General features: G+C 38.1%; 3 protein-coding genes across 3 annotated transcripts; all 3 read left to right on the plus strand.

The window, feature by feature from the left end:
* The first annotated feature begins 1637 nt into the window (after window positions 1-1637).
* On the plus strand, window positions 1638-2303 carry LOC110925260. The gene has a single exon (XM_022169222.1). It carries the CDS (start codon window positions 1638-1640, stop codon window positions 2301-2303), a length of 666 nt encoding a protein of 221 aa, XP_022024914.1.
* A 3375-nt stretch (window positions 2304-5678) lies between these two features.
* LOC110926415 (FACT complex subunit SPT16) lies at window positions 5679-10791 on the plus strand. Its single transcript, XM_022170178.2, has 2 exons — window positions 5679-5953; window positions 7424-10791. The coding sequence occupies exon 2, from the start codon at window positions 7429-7431 to the stop codon at window positions 10627-10629; it is 3201 nt and encodes a 1066-aa protein (XP_022025870.1). The 5' UTR covers window positions 5679-5953; window positions 7424-7428; the 3' UTR covers window positions 10630-10791.
* Window positions 10792-11537: 746 nt separating this feature from the next.
* LOC110925858 lies at window positions 11538-13350 on the plus strand. The gene is made up of 2 exons (XM_022169679.2): window positions 11538-12022; window positions 13041-13350. Exons 1-2 carry the CDS (start codon window positions 11729-11731, stop codon window positions 13164-13166), a joined length of 420 nt encoding a protein of 139 aa, XP_022025371.1. The 5' UTR covers window positions 11538-11728; the 3' UTR covers window positions 13167-13350.
* The last annotated feature ends 7687 nt before the right edge of the window (window positions 13351-21037 follow it).

Below are 21037 nucleotides of genomic sequence, written 5' to 3' on the forward strand. Positions count from 1 at the left end.
CCTTTATTAATTAGTAAGTGAGATTTAAAAAGTGGACAGCAATTGCAATTTGCAAGGACGGTCCAAAGTCCATTATGTTCTTATACCTCATGTGGTTGAGTCACTATTGAACCATAAGATTGACTATGGTTCTTGTATCATTTGATCTTTAGTCTGGTCATGCTTGGCACTAATGTCCCTATGATCAAGTCAATGATCGGACATGGACCTTGAAGTTATATTTTGGTTAAGCTTAGTCGATTATTAGTGGTTCTATTTGCAGAATACGTGTTTTTTGTTGGCTAATAATAATATGAATGTTTTTTGCGGCTGGACAATTCGTGCATGCTCACACTATTGTTGTATTGTATATATTGTTGTCGTTTGGTTCTCACGTCGTCGTTTTAGATCTCTTGGTTGTTTTTTTAATGTTTGGGCATGAGAGTAGCAAATTATGAAGATATGATCATTTGTAGTTGGAAATAAATTCACATGTTTGTATTTTTAGAATTATCGGAAGGTACCAAAAGCCCAAGAGATTCATATAAAACTTCAAACCAAATCCATTTCTCAGTAGACTCCACTTGATTCTTGTGTTCTTTGTCCGCTAAAGTCAACAAGCAATGGGTTATACTGGTACTTAGTAGTTTCTTACTAGACAAACTATTAGGCTGTGCGGTATGGGATACGTCCCCATACGCGTCTAGGACCGGCGTTGCGTGTACACCATCCCCCCGTCCCCGTCCTCTCCGTCGACCACAGGACGTTTGAGACGGGCAGAAAACGACAAAATAAATGTGGGGACCGTTGCTTTTTGAACGTTAAATAAAAAAAATTTTAATTTTACATTTCAAATTTTCTACAAACGGTCATTTCCCCCAAATATACAAATTCAAACATTTTTTCACCTCCCTTCACCATTTTAACACCTTTTCTCGTCTCTCTCCATTTATTTTTTATAAAACATCTTCCACTTTTATAAACTTATATTCTACCATGGATCCCTTCAACAACCCCAACAACCGGAACGTCTCCAACAACTCGAACAATCCCAACAACCCGACCCAACCGAATGTTTTCTCGGTTCCGGGATATTATCCGACGATCGAACCGAACCAATTCTCTCAATATTCGTCAAACGCCTTTGCCGCATTCCAACACTCACCGAACCAATTCTCTCAAAATCAAGCCCTTCAACAATTGATTATGCGGGGTGCTTTTAATCTCCAACTGAACCCGACGCAACCCGTTGAACCCAACCGATCCCGACGCAACCCGTTCAACAATCCGAACCCGACGAGGATGTGGAAGTTGTTCCCGAAACCCAACCGCAAAAAGAAAAAGGCAAACGAAGAAAAGGCAAGCAAGTGGTGGGTGAGCAACCGTCCAAACCAAAGGTGAAACCGTGGACGCCAATCGAAGAAGAAGCCTTAGCTAAGGCTTACATAGGCACGTCTACACACCCGACAAAAGGTTGATAATACTAACTTTTTTTAAGTTTATATTTTTTAGAATTAGTTTTTTATTTTTTGTAACATATTTTATAGGTAATAATTAAACGGGTGACGGGTTTTGGAAGGCGGTTTTGACGAAGTTCCTTGGGCTAGGACCAAGGCCCGTATCGAGATATCGACTCGGTGTCATCAAAGTGGCGAAAAATGAACGGGTTCGTCAATAAGTTTTGCGATGAATATAATAAAATATATTCAAGTGGGCATCGTAGCGGCATGAGCGACGAAGATGTATTTAAAAAGGCGTTGAAGATGTACAAGGCGAACAATGGTAATACCTCGTTCGCACACGTTCGCGCGTGGGAAGTTTTGCGAACGCACCAAAAATGGGCGCCGATTCCCAACGAAGTGGTGATGGCGAAGTGGCAAAGGACATCGGAATCGGGTAGTTTTAGCGCCGATGGATCGGACGCGAGGTGTCACATAAACTTAAACGATGACGCCGAGTTCGACGAAGAGGAATACGCCGTGTATGAAGCGGAGCGTCCCACGGGCCGGGACAAATCAAAGAAGGAGCGGGCGAAGGAGAAAGAAAAGCAAAAGTGGACCCGAAGATGGATGAGTTTATGGCACAATTCAAAACGTACACCGAGGTCACGGCCCAAAAAGGCGAAGGCGAATGAGCGGGCCATCAAAGAAAAGTCTCGTGTGGCTGGAGAAAAGTTACGCGAAAAGGTCCGATTGTCCGATGAAAAGATTCGGCTCAAGGAATGGGAAATAATAACGATGGATGTCGATAATTATCCCGAGCCGAAACGTTCGATGTTGAAAAAACTACAAACCGACATCATGAAGAAGTATCAAATTATTTAAGTCTATGTTTTTTTAAGTTTACGTTTTTTTTAAGTTTAGGTAATGTTTTTTAATATTAATGAAAATATGTTTATTAATTTATTTGTTAAAAGTTAAAAAAGTGGAAGATTAAAAAAATAAAAAATATAAAAGTGGTGGGGTAGGATCATCTAGGACCATCCTCCCATTTCCACTAGTTTTGTGGGATGGACCATCCTTAGAAGGACTATGATGTGACGTCTACGTGGCGGATCATCCTCCAAAGGATTTGGAGGATGGGCACCATACCCTCTAGCCTTATCAAATCAATATATCGACGGAGGATACCGTACATGACAGTTAATATGTACGAAGTATACGCGATAACAAGAGTCATCCATTTGGAAGTTCTATGGACTAGAAAGACATGACAATTTGCTAAATTTAAGGTTCAAAACAATTGAAATAACAAATAGACAAAGGGTATGTTGGTTTTTTCTCAATTAACTAGTTCCCCCTTGATTTTCCAATGACTATAACTTTTTCATACGTTAATATTTTTTTTAAATTACACCGTATTAGCGAGTATTACATTCTCTTTAATTCGAGCGACCTATTACTATAGTTGTTTTTAATTACATGATTTTGAATACCCATTTCGTGATTACGTGATTTCATTATAGTATCTTATGTGAAACTACACTGAGTGATTATGTAACAACGTAAAAAACAGAAACATGTAATACAAAATATTTTATATGGAATACCTAATGTTTCAGGTCTAATCACGTATTAAGAATAAATTATATACAAACCATTAGTAAAAATCACCTTATAATAACCACATAATGCCATATATTAGAAAATTAATCATGTAATAAAGCATAAACAATCAAGTTCTTATTATTTGAATGTGTAATCACATAATAAGCATAATTGTAATAACATTAGTTATAACAAATCATATTGAATATGTAATTACGTAATATATTTATAATGAATATGTAATCACGTAATGGTTTATGTTGAATGTGTAATCACGTAATGGGTATTCAAAATCACGTAGTCATCTTCTGGGTATTCAAAATCATGTAGTCATGTAATGGACTAATAGGTATTCAAAATCTTGTAAAATTTTGTAAGAAAACTATAGCAATAGGCTGCTCGAATTAAAGAGAATGAAATACTTGTTAATATGGTGTATTTTTTTTAAATACCAATATATGAAAAAGTTATAACCGTTTGAAAATCAAGAAGGAAATATTTCAAATGAAAAATGACTAAATTACCCTTCAAGCAACTTGGTTCCACCCTTTTCTATGCAAACATAAAATGTTTCATTTCTTCATATCTTAACACAAAACTTTAAACCTAATAAACTTTTCTTTTTCAATGCCCATGTATTGTTTTTTATTAATTAAAAAAACCTCGATGTATGTAACTTTTATTTTTCAATGCCCTACAAATAGCTATGCTATGAGTGAAATTTTCTACTAGATGTGTATGGTTTAGCGTGTTATCATACATTCCTGATGAGAGATGCTGGTTTGATTAGTTCTCTAATATTGGATTGCAACTTGATACTATGACGATCTTATTTATTTGACTCGTGAGAATTTTCCAAACTTGAGTTGGATACTTTATTATATATATGAATTGAAACTGTTGATGAACATTAGTTTTCTTTTAGAATATTAAAATAAGCTTTTTTTTTAAGTTAACCGATTCACATTTCTTTAACATTCAATTCAACCATGATTAAAAAAAAGCATCGCAACTTTCCTTTGATTAACATATTACTTTCTTTTGCAAAATAAATCTCATCTTTTATGCATACAGTTGTAATAAAGTTAAAACCTATTTGCATATTTGTAAAATTTAAAATTGTGGATATATAACATGTGATGCATACATTTTATAAAACAGATACCTTAACATACAAATATATGATATTTAAAAAAACACAGGTGTATTATTAACAAAAAGAAAATAGAAAAAAATAATCATTTTACTCTTTTTGTTATTTATGAGATTATTAAAAAACGTTAATGACATGATTCAAAACATGTGTATATCTATATTTTAGGATGTTTAGCCTACAGTACCATCACAAACCGATCTGTCTTTGACTAAACAACATCGGTAGTGGAATCGGTACCATCGGAATATTTACCAATTTTTGTTTTTATGGCCTTCGATCGATGTACAACGGTTGATACAAAGAGTGTCGATGTTCAAGTACCGCAATAAACCGAACCAATACCGACTGAATTCCCACCGTATCACACGGGGAATTCTGCTAGTTATCTATTATATGTAAATATGTAACCAGGGCTTGTCATATATATACCAATTTTGTTATATATCGTATATTTGTAATAATGATGATAGACACACTTATACTCATTAGTATAGTGTATGAAGCTCAAGCTTGTTTTTTAGTTGAACTTATTTCTGATCTCGAGTAACTCACGAGTATGGCTGACAATAGATATCTGTATAAGACACGATTAGACCTGTTTACTGAAAAAGTACACAACATAATTTTTTTACTTTTTAAAATAAATATAATTATGATGTTAGGATCCATCAATTGTTCTTGATACATAAAACGTAAAACTGTGTTATAAACATGAGATATAAAGTAGTTAAACGAGTTGTATTCAAGTTTAATACTTGTGTTACACGTGTTGTTAGAGACCTGTTAAACCTGATAAGACACGATTTATCAGCCCTACTCACAAGAAAGTTGAGCTAATTTACACCCATATTGATCATAAAATATATCTTACATTCTAGAAACCCTATAATTTTGTCAAGGTCGTGTAAGTTGTGGGTCAAGTTATTCTACAAAGGCTTCTAATTGTAAGAAGTGTAAGAAAGATTTATAGAGTGACAAGTGTCCAATAACCTAAAATTATAACCTAAAATTAAACCCACTATATCACCACCCAAAACCTAAACACCCACCCCCACCCCACCACCACCCAAAAACCTAAAAAGAAATTAACCCCCCCCCCCCCCCCCCCCCCCCGGGGGCAAAGAAAAAAAAAAAAACTATACCTCACCAAAAAAAAACTCCATGAAACCTATTTTGGGTGGAGGTTTAGGTTTTTGGTGATGGTGGATGTTTAATTTTTTTTTTTTTTTTTTTTTTTTTTTTTTTATGTAGTGGGTTTTTTAGGTTATTGAACACTTATCCCTTTATAAATTCTTCTTACAATTAGAGTCCTTTGTATTTAATTCTAATCGTGTAAGTTGTAACAATTGTCAAGGTCGTGTAAGTTGTAACAAAAGAAAAGCAATTCGAATTGAGAAGAGAACTAAATGGGCCGGGCAACCCGCCAATCCGAGTTAACCCGCAAATCCGGGTGAACCCAAACCCAAACCTAGGCATGGAACCAAATAAGAACCCTAATCGAATTCATCCATCCATCATTTGTTCATCTCAGCTCCCCTCCATATTTCCATCACTCCCTCTCGCACCTTCAATCCTTCGTCAACACGAACTCGTGTGGCGATTTTCCGGCCAGCATTGGAAGCTCCGGCCACCGTACCAACAACCTACACAATCGCTTCTCCACCGTCCACAGATCTCTGGTAAATGTTTGCGCCTCTCGAAACCCTAAAATCGCTTAAAACGGAATCCTGCGACTCGATTTTTGCTCCGATCAACTACTGACGCAACAGAGGTAGTAAATCCTAACTTTTTATTTGTTTTGTAGTCATTTTATTTGCCCTTACGTTTCCTTAGGACCAATTAACATGAATCTGTAATAATTTTGCAGTTTTGAGCATAATATGTGTTGTATCTTTTGATTCAAGTTGATAATAGCATCTTTATTTCGTGTTATGAAAGGCACATGATATGGTTTCTCTAACTTTTGTTGATGATTTGATGGAAGTTCATGTAGTTTGGTGGATGAGTCGCGTAGGTCGGTAGGTGGATCTTCTGTATTCTGCAAAATTTGATAATAATGCTGGTCGCTAACGCGAAATTATGTTCATATCTGCATTTTTGAGCATAATCTGTGTTGTATCTTTTGAATGAAGTTGATAATAGCATCTTTATTTCATGTTAATTTCATGATTTGATGGAAATTAATGTACTTTGGTTGACGAATTGCTTAGGTGGACCTTCTGTGTTTAGCATAATTTGATAATAATGCTTGTCATTAACTTACACAATAAGGTAGAAACTGGTGAAAATAAGACTTCAGAGGCGCTGGACTTGTGTAATTGTTATTGCTTGGTTGATACTGCTATTGGATGTAAGTCGTCTTTGCACGTTGACTGACGTGTGTGTAAATAAATGGTGTTTAAGTGAAGGTTTGGTGTTTTGTGAATTTTGTACCATTGGTAATTGGTATTCCTTTTTTTGCTATAGAGTTAGAAACAGAAAAAAGATCAACGTGCAAAACGTGTACATGAAAGCTTATGACACGTCGGATTTGTAGACTAATTGCGTTAAGTCGTTGACTCAACGTCGCAACCAACCTATTGTTGAGTACTTGCTAAAAATGGTTACTGTTTAGAAACATGTTCTTCAAAAGTAGACGCGTAACGACGATAAACTGTAACGAGTAACGTCTAGCCATATCAAGATATTGCATTGAAAATGGTTAATGTGTGATATACTGATACATGTCATGAAAATGATATGTACATATGTTACCATAAACATAATGCACGTGTAATCCAGTAGCCACCTGCCCACTTAAGATCATCACACCCTGCAGAACTAAAACTAAAAGGCATTAAAGGCTTTGACTTGTTTACAAGTTACAACTGTTACAATAGTAAAACATAAGATTGTTTAGGATCTTTGATAGTTAGATTTTATTTTGAAATTGATTATTACTCTTTCGTAACGATTTAAAACAAGTGATTTACATATGGAGTCGTAAGTGAAGGATAATAAAGATACAAAAGTAATTATTAGTTATATATTGAAAGAAAACACTATAATCCTTTGATGCATGTTTGAAATATTGTCACTACGATAAAAAAGATGCTCGGATATCATGTAAACTTTTGTATAAACTTATTCAACTAACTATATATATATATTCTATTTATTTTTCATCTTTTGATATTGGAAATAAAAATGTCAAAATGGCATTTGTATCGTACTTTTGAAACTAATGAATTACGTTCACCAGGTGAAATGGCTGATCATCGAAACGGTGGAAACCATCCAGCTGCTGTCAGTAAGGGTGCAGGTGGAGCTTCAGGCGGGTACACAATCGATGCAAACACTTTACAAAGGCGGCTAAAAACTCTGTATTCTAATTGGCGGGAACAACGAGACGAGCTATGGGGATCATGTACCGCATTCGCTGTAGCTACACCACCACCATCTGACGATCTTCGTTATTTGAAGTCATCAGCTCTCAATATCTGGCTACTCGGTTACGAGTTTCCCGAAACAATCATGGTTTTCTCAGAAAAACAGATCCATTTCTTATGCAGCCAGAAAAAAGCATCACTTCTTGACGTTGTGACAAAGTCGGCTAAAGAAGCTGTAAATGTAGACGTTGTAATGCACGTGAAGGCCAAAAACGATGACGGGTTGACCCAAATGGATGCGATTTTAAACTCCATTGAGTCTGTTGATTCTCCGGTTCTTGGGTATATAGCAAGAGAGGCTCCTGAAGGGAAGCTTCTAGAAACGTGGACTGAGAAGATAAAGTCATCGGGTTTACACCTTAGTGATGTAACAAACGGATTATCCAATCTTTTCGCTGTTAAGGACTCCGGTGAGCTTACAAACGTGAAAAAGGCTGCTTATTTAACCGCTTCTGCAATGAAACAGTTTGTTGTTCCGAAACTCGAGAAGGTAATCGATGAAGAAAAGAAAGTGACTCATTCTTCTTTAATGGATGATACCGAAAAAGCGATTTTGGAGCCTGCTAGAATTAAAGTGAAGCTGAAAGCCGATAACGTTGATATCTGTTACCCTCCGATTTTCCAAAGTGGCGGGAATTTCGATCTTAGACCTAGTGCGTCAAGCAACGATGACCATTTGTACTACGATTCGGCTAGTGTGATTATCTGTGCTCTCGGGTCCCGTTACAACAGCTACTGCGCGAATGTAGCAAGAACGTTTCTTATCGATTCAAATACTACACAAAGCAAAGCTTATCAGGTTCTGTTAAAAGCGCATGAGGCTGCTGTTGGTGCGGTTATGCCCGGTAATAAAGGTAGTGACGTCTACAAGGCTGCACTCGCGGTGGTTCAAAAAGAAGCTCCGGAGTTGACTCCGAATTTGACTAAATCAGCTGGGACGGGAATTGGTCTTGAGTTTCGTGAGTCGGGTTTGAACTTAAATGAGAAAAACGAACGAGTTATGAAAATGGGAATGGTTTTTAATGTTTCACTAGGGTTTCAAAACATGCAGACGAAGAGTAGCAAAGCGAAAAGTCAAAACTATGCACTCTTGATTGCTGATACTGTTATTGTAACTGCTAGTGGACATGAAGTGGTGACAGCGTTAAGCTCGAAAGCTTTTAAAGACGTTGCGTATTCGTTTAACGACGGCGAGGAAGAAGAAGATGAAAGGCCACAAGTGAAAGTGGATTCTAAAGTTAACGAAGCTTTGTACTCTAAAGCGACACTAAGGTCAGACAACCATGAAATGTCGAAAGAAGAACTTAGAAGACAACATCAAGCGGAACTCGCACGCCAAAAGAACGAGGAAACCGCACAAAGACTCGCGGGTGGGAAAAGTGCGGCGGGTGATGGAAGATCTTCTTCACGAACTTCAAACGATTTAATTGCTTACAAGAACATAAACGACGTTCCGCCACCTAGAGACTTGATGATTCAAGTTGACCAAAGGAACGAGGCTATTCTCATCCCGTTGTACGGAAGTATGGTGCCGTTTCATGTTGCTACTGTTAAAACCGTATCTAGTCAAGCTGACACTAGCCGAAATTGCTACATTCGTATAATATTTAACGTTCCCGGAACACCATTTTCTTCTCATGATCCAAATGCGTTGAAGAATCAAACAGATATTTTCTTGAAAGAAGTATCGTTCCGTTCAAAGGACCCCAGGCACATTAGTGAAATCGTACAGCAGATCAAAACGTTAAGACGAAACGTTGTTTCTAGAGAGTCAGAACGAGCGGAGCGGGCGTCATTGGTTACCCAAGAGAAACTTGTGCTTGCGGGGCATAAGTTTAAACCGATAAGGTTAACCGATCTTTGGATCCGCCCCACGTTCCCGGGTCGTGGACGGAAGCTTCCGGGTACTCTGGAGGCTCACGACAACGGTTTCCGTTACTCGACATCTAGAGCAGATGAACGTGTTGATATTCTGTTTGGTAACATCAAACACGCGTTTTTTCAGGCGGCGGAGAAGGAGATGATCACGTTACTTCACTTTCATCTCCACAACCACATCATGGTCGGAAACAAGAAAACGAAAGACGTTCAGTTTTACGTTGAGGTGATGGATGTCGTGCAAACGTTAGGCGGTGGAAAGAGATCTGCGTATGACCCGGATGAGATCGAGGAAGAACAACGAGAACGGGACCGTAAAAACAAGATCAATATGGATTTTCAGAACTTTGTTAACCGTGTTAACGATCTTTGGGGACAACCGAAATTTAAGAGTCTTGATCTTGAGTTTGACCAGCCGTTAAGAGAACTCGGCTTTCACGGGGTTCCACATAAAGCTTCCGCTTTCATCGTTCCGACTTCAAGCTGTTTGGTTGAACTTATCGAAACTCCGTTTCTCGTGGTCACTTTGAGTGAGATTGAAATCGTGAACCTCGAACGTGTCGGTCTTGGACAAAAGAATTTTGACATGGCGATTGTGTTTAAGGATTTTAAACGTGACGTGCTTCGGATCGATTCGATTCCGTCCTCGTCGCTCGACGGGATTAAAGAATGGCTCGACACGACCGACATTAAATACTATGAAAGCAGGCTGAACATGAACTGGCGGGCCATATTGAAAACAATCACCGATGACCCGCAAAACTTCATTGACGAAGGCGGATGGGAGTTTCTGAATTTGGAAGCTAGTGATTCCGACTCTGATGCTTCACAAGAGTCTGATCAGGGTTACGAGCCGTCAGATGTGGAGCCGGAGTCTGAGTCGGAAGATGACGGGTCTGAGAGCGCTTCGTTGGTGGAGTCTGATGATGACGAGGAAGATGGGTCGGAGGAAGACGGGTCGGAGGAAGAAGAAGGGAAGACGTGGGAAGAGTTGGAGCGGGAAGCAAGCAATGCAGATAAGGAGAAAGGTGTGGAGTCGGATAGTGAAGAGGAACGGAAACGTAGGAAGATGAAGGCTTTTGGCAAGTCGCGTGCGGGTCCCAGCAGCAGCGCGCCCAAGCGCCCGAAGTTCAGAAGGTGAAATTTGAAGTTACAGTAGTGGAATTGTGTTGCTAGGAATCTGTTTTGTGAACTTGTTAGTTGAATCTGGTATGACTTATATGCAAACCACTCTTTGTTTTTATTTTTAAAATGGTTTGTCTATTAATATATCGGGCTGAAGCCAAACCGTTCTGTCGCCCAAGTCGGTCATTGTCTGAAACCGGGGATGAAAAAAGTAGTTATATTGGTTAAGTAGTTATAACCTTTATTTTGATATAAACAAAACAAATCATAGATGAAGGGAAGCTAAGGTTCTAGTTCGGTTAATCATAACTGAAGGTTATATTCTGATCATAAAATTGGTTATAAACCCTTGATGCCTCTTATCATATGTTCGAAATGTTACTTGAAAATCGTGATCCTGTTGTGTTGCGTATATCAGGCTCATGTGACAATAGTCGAGCAACATCAAGGGACATCTCCCACTAGTGGTGCACAAAAAGCCCGAACCCGGACCCGGAAAAAAAAACCCGGAACCGGGTATTATAAAAACCGGGTTTTCTATACCCGAACCTGAACCCGACCCTACCCATAGGGTAGGGACCGGGTATGCATATTTGATCTAAAACCCGAACTCGGAACCGGGTTTTTTTATACCCGGTTTATACCCGAAACCCGGTTTTTATAATACCCGAAACCCGGTTTTTATACCCGAATATATAGCTGACATGCAAAATGCATAACACAATTTTATTAATTTGATTAGTAGTGGCTTCAGTCAACCGAATTTAATGCACAACTAATGTTATGGTTCGATGATATACACACCTATTATTTACTGCAGAATTGTTTCACCAAGTTTTGAAGACATTTAATGTTGTGGTTGAATATTTACTGCAGAATTTTAATGCACAACTCATATACACAACTAAAAAGAATTGGTTATATTATTGTTTCTATCCAGCAAGAACTTGAACGAACCAACAAACAAAACAATCAGAAAACACAACTCAAAAATGGCATCGTAAAGTGCCACGTCTTCCATTGGCGTGGGTTCTACGGCTACCAAAGCAAGCGCCGTGGAGGTTATTCCTACAACTCGAAACCAAGAAGTTTGGGTTCATTACGAGTTATGTAAAATGTCGTTTGGACCAAACAAAGCTCGATGCGTTCATTGTGGAGCTATGTTGAAGTCTGATTCGAACACGACGTTGAAAAAACACCTGTCAACGTATTGCAAACTTTTGAGGAATGATCCGAACCAAGGTCAACCACCATTGTCAAGCGACGGGAAAATTTGGCATTATGACGTCGAGTCGGTTCGCGGAGGATTCGGAAATTTCGTGATTCAACAAGGTTTGCCATTTCAATTCTTTGACAACCAAAGATTGACCCGTCTCATCCAAAGAGTTCTACAACCACGTTATAACCAAGTAAGCCGCACTACTCTTCGACGTGATTGTCTAAAAGCGTGGAAACAAGCAAAACAACAATTGTTTTCGACTTTTCAAAGTTTAAAAACCAGTGTGAATTTGACGTGCGATGTTTGGTCGGCACCTCATGGGTTACCCGAATCGTACCTTTGTGTTACCGCGCATTGGATAGATCCCTCTACGTGGCAAATGCAAAAGCATACGATTGCTTTTGAGTTATTTCCTTATCCACATACGGCAAACAATTTGTTTCAACTTTTAAAAGAAGTAATTGATGATTATAACTTTGGTGACAAGTTGTTTGCTATCTCTTTTGATAATGCATCCAACAACATCGCCGCGGTCACACGACTAAAGTTAAGATATAAACCGACTTGCGACGATTTTTTTTTTCATAGCCGTTGTGTGGCACATGTTATCAATTTAGTTGTGCAAGACGGTTTAAATGAAATTGTGAATTTGAGAAAAAGGAGGTGTGGAAACATTGATTGAGAAAATATGTTTTGCTTTGGATTTGCAAGAAGAAGATCCTAATTTTGTGCCAAAAGCGCAAACAAGTTTTAACAAACAATTTGAAAAGTTGTTTGATGTTTATTATGCAAAATATGGTCAATTAAGTTCACAAGTTCATCAAGCTTATGAAAATGCGGGTTCTTCTAGTGGTAGTTCAACAAGCCGTAATAGAAATTTAAAAATTTGTTTGTTTAATACTTTGCGAAGTGACAATGCTAAACGAGCTCGTGGTAACATCCCAAGTAGCGAGTTCGGGAGATATATTGCATCGGATTTTTTAGCATTCGTCACTTCTGAAGAAGAATTTGATAATTTCGACATTTTGGCTTGGTGGAAAGAAAAGGAACCCCAATTTCCGGTTCTAGCCGCAATGGCCCGTGATCTACTAAGTGTCCAAGCTTCCACGGTAGCTTCGGAGTCCGCCTTTTCTTTTAGTGGCCGAGTCATTTCATTAAGGAGGACAAAGCTTAGTCCCGAGTCGGTTGAAATGTGTATTTGCTTGAAGGACTATTTGGATGCGGCGGAGCGGATTCAACATGTGGAGTCACTTGAAGATGAAAATGGCGTTGAAACGGATATACACGAGGAAGAGGTCGAAATGGGAATGTCAAGCCCACTAGAAGAAGACTAAACGGAGACGATCAAAAAATGAAGACGACCAAAAAGTATGCACTTTGATGTAATCTTGTTTAATTATTAGGTTTCAAGCATTAAGACTTTTAGTTCTTATGATTTAACAAAATTATGTATGCACTTTGATGTAATCTTGTTTAATTATTAGGTTTCTAATGATATTTGCAACCGCTACTTAATTATTTAGTATATTTCATTATAAGTGGAAACAAATATGCCAATATATGTTGGCCCTTCTATTTTCTTTGTTTGTTTAATATCATTATTAGTTTTTGTATTTAATAAATTGTGTCTCTGTTTATAAAGTTCAAGAATAACCACATGAAGAACTATAAATTGTGCCTCTGTTTATAAATTGTGCCTCTGTTTATCAATAGATTTGATGTCTATGTGTGAGAGTTATGTTTGATACATTTTATAAGCATAGTTCCGATCGGGTTTTTTTAATACCCGGTGCGGGTTTTTACCTACTCGATGCATACCCGACCCCTACCCGATGAATACCCGAACCCGGAAATAGGGTATTATAATACCCGGGTTTTATAAAACCCGACCCGAACCCGGGTATATAGGGTATACATTTTTGGTAGAAAACCCGGACCCGGACCCGACCCTGTTTTTAAAAAAACCCGATTTTGTAAAACCCGGTCCTACCCGAATCCGGTTCCATACCCGGAACCGGTTTTTAAAAAACCCGATTTGTGCACCACTATCTCCCACTCATAGCGAAGCTAGAGAAACTGCTACCAATGAAACACCAGCTCCGAAGTCATAACCACACATAGAAGCCAACATAGGATGCACATAGCTACTCAAAAACTATACCTTTGCTAAAACGCCATGAACAATTATCTCATCAAATAGAATACACAAACATCTTTAGCCTTGATTCTGCATGACTTTGTCTCCACGAACTTCTATCCTCAACCATTTCTCCAGAAAGATGCAAGTGTAACATATCTTGTCTATTCCACTCCTTCCAAGTCAGTTTCGATCGGCCTTTACTCCTTTCCTCCACAGGGATGAGGGTGCATGTGAGGCGATGGTGGTGCTAAAACGGAATTGAGTTGTTTGTGTTCCAAACACTAAGAAAGACACATTTCTTGTTCTTTTTTAAAACATTAAAATAACATATCTGTTTGTGTTCATTAAACCTTTTGACAGATAAAGAGGCATACATATATGTAAAAAAAAATAGTATGGTGTTTGTCCTTTTAAGGATGATATGAGTTTAAATTCTTGCAAATAGTTATAAGAGTGGTGTGAGTTTAAATTCTTGCAAATACAAGGTTATATAGTATTTAAGTGTAATAAAAATAAATTAAATTTGTATTATTAGTGATGAAACACTGGTTAACATTAAGTTATCCCAGCTGTTCGTCTCGTGGATTAATGGTTCAATCTCTTCCTCCACTCGCCGTTAGCTGAGTATCCCGCAAAACAGAACACTGGTAACTCGCCACAAGGAGGGGAATGGGGGGGGGGGTTTCTCCTTGTAACCATCTCCGGCGTGAGAATAAGTACTGTTCTGAGGAGAATAGTGTGTGAGAGAGCCGAATCCTTAAACCGGGGGGTTGAGTCCTCTATTTATAGCCGGAGAATGAAAGAGAAGGAGGAGGCCTGCCAGCTATCAATGCTCGCCAGCTGTCCGATCAAGGGGAATATTCTTTCTGTCCCTTCTGCTATCGTCAGTCATGTGGGTGATGTGGCACGCTCTTATTCGTCAAGCTGGACGCTCACTGCTACCGGCTGTCAGCCTGCTCTCCAGAAATCTTGCAGTAATGGTTGGCGTCCATCTATAGGTGCCACGTGTCGTCCTTTTTGTCTAAAGGAGCATCTTCCTCGTCACTTGCGATTTCTTCCAGAAGCTTCTAGAAGCTTCTGGATGTACTCGGATGATGTGGACGCCATGCTGGAAAAGTGGTGTGGTCCCCGTGCTATGTGTGCATTGATCTGGGACAATTAGTAAAGAGTTTATTATAAACAAACAAAAGTTATATATATTTACTTTAATAAAGTAAACTAATAAGGGACACATGTTTTTCATTGGATGTATCTATTTTTTAGTTTTTCCGTATTTCGATCATACTTAATATAGATAATTATTTTTTTAATTAGTAAATTTAAAACTTCACAAATCATTTATATATACTTATATTTATTTTTTAATATATATATAATCTTTATCTTTTTCTTATTCTTATCTCTTATCTCTTATTTATTTATTTTTTTCCGCTTATTAATACCAACTATTTAATATTTTACTGATCCGACCATGTGTAACACATACGTTTCTAACCTTTTAATAAATAAATAATAAAACAAAGTAAAACGTTATTACATGTAAATACCACATCAAAGTTCATTTTTCATAAAAATGTATCTTGACGAATGTGTGTTAACTAATTAATGAGGGACACATGTCATTCACAGAAGACATCTATTTTTTAGTTTTCCCGCCTTTCTCTCGTACTTAATTATAAATAATTATTTTTTTTAATTAATAAATCTAAAACTTTATAAATCATTTATTTATATCTGTATATTTATATCTGTATACTTATATTTATCATCTGATATATAATCTTGTTTTTATCTTATCCTAATATCTTATTTATTTAACATTTTTATTCATAACTATTTCTTTTATTTTTTTGTTTATTAATAATGATTATTTACTATTTTATTGATCCAACCACGTATAGCATACACGTTTCTGACCTTTTAATAAATAATAAAAAACAAAGTAAAACGTAATTATTATATATATCAATTGACATCCTTCATTTGCGCCAGGAGTCTTTTTGACTTTTGATTTTTGCCACTGAAGTTCGCTTCTTTGATCAACTCAAGTCCCAGTGTCCCACACACATCTACACCTCAGTAACAAAGAGAGCGCTGGGAGAGAGAGAGAGTCGACGAGAGAACGAAGGGCATCCGACGAGGATCCGGTAAGTAGCCACCTTTTGCTTCCTCCAACTTCTCCGGTTCTCCCCCTTCCACCACAGCCTCTTCATAAACGTCTTGATCGGTACGTATCGTCTGTTTTTTGTGTGTGTTTTATAGGGTTTTCAGTGAGAGATGGTGCTGAAAAATGAAGCGACTGAAGAGCCGTTGGCAGATTCTCCGACTTCTGTGCTTGAAGATGAGGTATGGTGTTGTTCTTATACTATCTTTGTTGTTTTGTTGATTTTATCTACTGTTGTTTATGATTTGTGATAAAAAGGAGTAGGTTGCTGTGATGTGAGTGTTTATGCTGTGTGGTAGCTGTGGAGTGGGTGTGAGTTGTGTAATTTTGAATTTTATGTGGTTATATTTTAGGTTTCTTAGGGTTTAGGGTTTAATGATGTGTTTGTTGAACTGTTTTCTTTGTTCTTACAAATGCTGTATGCTTTTGAAGTTAAACTGCTTTTTACATTTCAGGTTTTTAGTGTTTAGGGTTCAATGTTGCTGTATAGTTTTTGAATCTAAAGTGCTTAGTACATTTCAGGTTTCTATAGGGTATAATGATGTGTTTTTCAAACTGTTTTTTTTCTTCTTACAAATGCTGTATAATTTTGAATTTAAGGTGCTTACATTTCATTTTTTTAGGATTTCATGGTGTGTTTTTCATACTGTCCTGTTTGTTTTTACAAATATTGTAGAAAGATTAGCATCTATAGTGGTTTTGTTATGCTCTGCACTGACATATCAACTGATTGTTGTATTCTCTCTGCTGTAGAAGTTTAAAAAGTTATTGTTCTTTAGTTGAATTTTTATAGTGGTTCTTGGTTTCTTTTGAAGGACATCTGTAAGGAGAAAGTCGCTGTAGAAGTGTACGAAGAAACATTTATCGAGGCTAAAAATTTTTATTCGCCGGAAAAGGGAACTACGGTGACAAGGCCTCACTTCTCTTGCGCTTTGTGTCCCGTTTGTTTCCAATCTGTGCCGCCTGTGATGAAGGTAACCACAATCTCCGTTTACCATTTTGAATACAATTCTTCCAACTATTTTCTTATAATCTGTCACTTCGCAGGTCTCCCTGCGTGCACATTTTTGTTCAGGTTAGGGTCTCTTATACATGATTTGTTTGATTTAGTTAATACTGATACTTTGATTGTTTAATTTGAGGTCGAAGCATATTTTTTAGTTCTGTCTTTTTTCTACGGATTTAGTTTGGTAAGATCCTAATATCTTGTAAATGGTCTCAAGAATATAAGTACTTGGGCATTGAAGGATTTGATTATGATGAAATTAAAAGGCTGAGAGTTTGATTCCATTGGAGTTATGGTGCTGTGGTAATATTTGAATTTCGGTTTCAGTTGGTTTTCGAATGGATTTACATTTATTTCTTAGCTAGCTAATTTTCGTCTCTCTAAAGGAACGTGGGACTCTACAGATTTTAACACTTGGGCGGGAGGCTGCTCTTGAAGTACAGGTTAGATCGAGTAACTAATTTTACATACACTTGCAAAAGCAGTTTTTTGTTGAACTATTTATCATATTCAAATAAAAAAGGACAAAAGATACAGGGTAGGGTCATTTCACTTGGTTTAAATTGGTTGATTAAGAATCTAATAGTTCTTTATAAGACAAGTGAAATTAAACTTTTAACTCATAATTTAAGGGTCTCACTATTCCCACACCTCTAAAATCTTATTTTCACACCCCTACATATATACGGCCCGTATAGAGTTATACGGGCCGTATAACTGATTGTTGCACAAAAAAATGTCAGAGAATGTTTTTTTGTCTCCATATATACACGAGCCGTATAACATTATACGACCCGTATACAATGTTGTACGACCTATATAATGTTATACGACCCAAACCTCATATAATGTATACGACCCGTATAATGTTATACGGCCCGTATAAATTGTTTATACGACCTAATATTTTCTCCATCTATACGAGTCGTATAGCATTATACGAGCCGTATAACATTATACGACCCAATATTTGTCATGTCGGATTATTCTATACGGGCCGTATAACGTTATACTGCCCGTATACATGGTGTGAAATTAAGATTTTGGGGTGTGGGATTATTAGGACGCTTATTTAAATATGAATATCAACTTGAAGTAAGCTATTAATTTTCCTAGGTGCAGAACATCACCTTCAAAAGTGGTGCCCTTCTACTAAAGAAAACAAAGTCAAAAAATTGGTGGCTTATAAAATATAAATCATAAATGTACCTGTCACAGGTCTCTAATTACAGATTTAACAACGGAAAAATTTCAATTGTAGTGTAATATTGTAACACCTAATTCCATTTTGTGCTTATTGTATAACAGGTCTTTTGTTGGATCTTGATTGATAACATGATATATTGCAAGGACGAGTTGCAGATTACATTTCGTTGATTGTAACAAATAAGGGTGTAACTTTTATTTAATTGGTAAAAGTTGGTCCGATTGTAAGGTAACGGGTCAGCAGGTGAAACTTGTCACACCCCAACCGATGGCGGAATCATCGGGGCATGGCACTGAGCGAAACAGATTGTCCAGAAGTTTCCATAACAATTATTATCACTATTCAATTTATATAATACGTCCCATACCGTACCTCAAATAGCAAACAAATTATTACAGATAACATCAAGTGAAATATTCTGTTCCGACAACTCAGATTTAAATATAGAAATTGTTTAAATGCTTCTAGAGACTCGATCTGCAAGATCTACAGACAACTATGCTCTAGACGCTTATTCTAAGCTCGCCTTCCTAGCAGATAAGCATCCTAATTGCCTGCCACATACGTTAAAATAATGTCAATACATAAAATGTAAAGGTGAGCATACAAGTTTGATAATAGCATATAGAGTTCGAAATAGTTTACGCATAACCAGCACGTACACCGAGGAAAACGAAGCATGTTAATTATCGACATGGATCTATCGATACCAATGACTGCGGGTTGACTGTCCGAGACAATTCGCAATACATGATTACCACCATAATCTATGCAAGTAATTGTCCTTAACAACCCCCATGTGAACGGGTGCTGAGTCCAAACTATAGTACTACGTCGTTAAGGCAGGTAGACAACATTCCACGTGTAAACATAACAACAAGCATTCATTTAGTCACGTAATACATGTAGAACCGTGAATGTTTTACCAATTTCTTGCTTCAGATCTTCATTTAAACAACTGCGGGTACTTAGCCTTCATGTCGCTTTCGAGTTCCCAAGTAAACTCCGCGCCTCGTTTGCCTTCCCATCGGACTTTCACGATAGGGATGCGTGAGCGTCTGAGTTGCTTGGTTTGGCGATCCATGATTTCGACAGGCTTTTCCACGAAGTGTAGCGTTTCGTTGACCTGAAGGTCGTCGAGAGGTACAATTAGATCATGATTAGCTAGGCATTTGCGGAGGTTTGACACATGGAAAGTCGGGTGGACGTTACTAAGCTCCTCCGGTAGTTCGAGTCTGTAGGCGACTTTGCCGATCCTTTCCAGAATCTTAAAAGGTCCAACATATCGAGGCGCTAGTTTCCCTTTCTTGCCGAATCTGACCACACCCTTCCAAGGTGATACCTTTAGGAGTACGTAGTCGCCAACGTCAAATTCAAGGGGCTTGCGTCTTCTATCGGCGTAACTTTTCTGTCTATCTCTGGCTTTCGACAAGTTGTCTCGAATCTAGAGGATTTTGTCAGTCGTTTCTTGCAGTAACTCGGGACCGGTTAATTGCGAGTGACCGATCTCGTGCCACACAATAGGCGAACGACATCTTCTTCCATATAAGGCCTCGAATGGTGCCATTTGTATGCTGGCATGATAGCTGTTGTTGTACGAGAATTCGACTAACAACAGGTATTTGTTCCAACTACCACCGAAGTCTATGACACACGCACGAAGCATGTCTTCAAGAGTACGGATCGTTCTTTCAGTCTGTCCCTCGGTTTGAGGATGGAATGCGGTACTCAAGTTAAGCGTCGTACCAAGAGCTGCTTGAAACGTTTCCCACAATCGTGAAGTAAACCGAGCATCACGATCTGAAATGATGTCACGAGGCGTACCATGATTACAAATGATCTCATCGGTGTAGATTCGGGCTAGTCGTTTTACCTTGTAGTCTTCCCGTATTGGCAAAAAGTGGGCGGATTTGGTCAGACGATCAACTATCACCCAAATGTTGTCGTGACCTGATGGCGTGGGCGGAAGTTTGGTTATGAAATCCATAGCTATACTCTCCCACTTCCATATGGGATTGGAGGTTGTTCGAGTAAGTCAGAAGGTCGTTGATGTTCAGCCTTAACTCTCGCACAAGTCAGACAACTTCCAACATAAAGAGCAATATCCCGTTTCATGCCCGGCCACCAGTACTTGTAGCGAAGATCCTTGTAATTTTATTGGCACCGGGATGAATAGAATACCGGGATTTGTGGGCTTCGTCCATTATAATCTTTCGCAAATCGGTCCGCTTAGGGATCCAAATTCGGTCCAGATAATAGAAAATCCCTTTTGCTTTGCTTAGCCTTAACTCTCGCACAAGTCAGACAACTTCCAACATAAAGAGCAATATCCCGTTTCATGCCCGGCCACCAGTACTTGTAGCGAAGATCCTTGTACATTTTATCGGCACCGGGATGAATAGAATACCGGGATTTGTGGGCTTCGTCCATTATAATCTTTCGCAAATCGGTCCGCTTAGGGATCCAAATTCGGTCCAGATAATAGAAAATCCCATTTGCTTTGCTTACAAGCTGAGCTCCATCGTGATAGATCCTCTCTTCCTTCAAAGTGCGTTAATTAAAGCAAGCATGCTGGGCTTCGCGAATGAGGGTTTCGAGATCATGCTGGGCTTGGGTATTGCGAATACTGAGCAAATAACTCCGTCTGCTGAGCGCGTCGGCAACAACATTTGCTTTGCCTGGGTGGTA

Source organism: Helianthus annuus, chromosome 17, assembly GCF_002127325.2.
Source record: "Helianthus annuus cultivar XRQ/B chromosome 17, HanXRQr2.0-SUNRISE, whole genome shotgun sequence".
NCBI lineage: Eukaryota > Viridiplantae > Streptophyta > Magnoliopsida > Asterales > Asteraceae > Helianthus > Helianthus annuus.

Excerpts from the sequence above, each read along its gene's own strand:
- LOC110925260 (XM_022169222.1), top strand. The coding sequence starts at position 1,638 with ATGAACGGGTTCGTCAATAAGTTTTGCGATGAATATAATAAAATATAT.
- LOC110926415 (XM_022170178.2), top strand. The coding sequence starts at position 7,429 with ATGGCTGATCATCGAAACGGTGGAAACCATCCAGCTGCTGTCAGTAAG.
- LOC110925858 (XM_022169679.2), top strand. The coding sequence starts at position 11,729 with ATGTCGTTTGGACCAAACAAAGCTCGATGCGTTCATTGTGGAGCTATG. Across the intron at positions 12,023-13,040 it reads TACAACCACGTTATAACCAA|GACTATTTGGATGCGGCGGA; the intron begins GTAAGCCGCACT and ends ATTTGCTTGAAG.